The 910-nt window shown below is 54.1% G+C and overlaps 1 protein-coding gene across 1 annotated transcript; it reads right to left on the minus strand.

Annotated features, from left to right (window-relative positions):
• Positions 1-295: 295 nt before the first annotated feature.
• LOC108298758 (cytochrome c oxidase subunit 8A, mitochondrial-like) lies at positions 296-794 on the minus strand (the record flags this gene model as incomplete). The annotated part of the gene is made up of 1 exon (XM_017521345.2): positions 296-794. A coding segment is annotated over one exon (261 nt), but the record flags the coding sequence as incomplete, so codon positions are not given.
• Between the last annotated feature and the right edge of the window lie 116 nt (positions 795-910).

Genomic DNA, 910 nt, shown 5'->3' on the forward strand with positions numbered 1-910 from the left:
CAAAAAAATATTAGCCGGGCGTGGTGGCACATGCCTGCAATCCCAGTTACTCAGGAGGCTGAGGCAGGAGAATCACTTGAACCCAGGAGTCACTTGTTAGGCTGGGCACAGTGGCTTACACCTGTAAACCCAGCACTTTGGGAGGCCAAGGTCTGCGGATCATCTGAGGTCAGGCATTCAAGACCAGCCTGGCTAACATGGAGACACCCCATGTGTACTGCAAATACAAAAATTAGCCAGGTGTGGTTGTAGGCACCTGTAATCCCAGCTACTTTTTTTCCTTTTCTTTTTTTTCTTTTTTTTTTTTAAGGTTTAAATAGATTTTATTGTTACAACGGGGACCCCACCAAGCAGGGTCAGTATTTGTGGTCCCAGGAGGTCACCGTGGACACATCGAGAGGCCATGATTGCATAAGAGGTGACTGGAATTGAACGACATGATCCAGGGGAGGCCGGCCAGGAATGCAGGAACGTGACCAGGATGGGCTGGTGGGGCTGGTCAGGTCGCCGTGTGAGGGCCAGAACGGCCCCCTTCACCCCCGCTTCTTGTAGCTCTCCAGGTGTAACAGGATCCAGCCTGCAGGCAGGAGGAAGGTCACCATGCAGGAGGTAAGCCCGATGGCCAATTCCAGGACCCCAAGCTTCTGCTCCGGCGGCAGCGAATGGACCCGGGCGTGCGGCACCGGAAGCCGCCGGGCCGAGCCTGTCAGGCCCCGCAGCAGCAGCGGTGTCAGGACGGACGTGACGGTGCGGGGTGCACCGCAGACAGCCGCCAGCCGAAGCCCAAGGTCAGGAAGTCAAAATGGCTGCGCCGGCCTTTTTTTTTTTTTCTAAGAAAAACCTTTATTCCCAACAGGTTTCCCATTCCACTTCCCCCGGGGAAGCCACAATTTTTTTTTTTTTTTTTTTT

The sequence above is a fragment of the Cebus imitator genome, unplaced genomic scaffold (genome assembly GCF_001604975.1).
Source record: "Cebus imitator isolate Cc_AM_T3 unplaced genomic scaffold, Cebus_imitator-1.0 Scaffold1072, whole genome shotgun sequence".
Lineage (NCBI taxonomy): Eukaryota > Metazoa > Chordata > Mammalia > Primates > Cebidae > Cebus > Cebus imitator.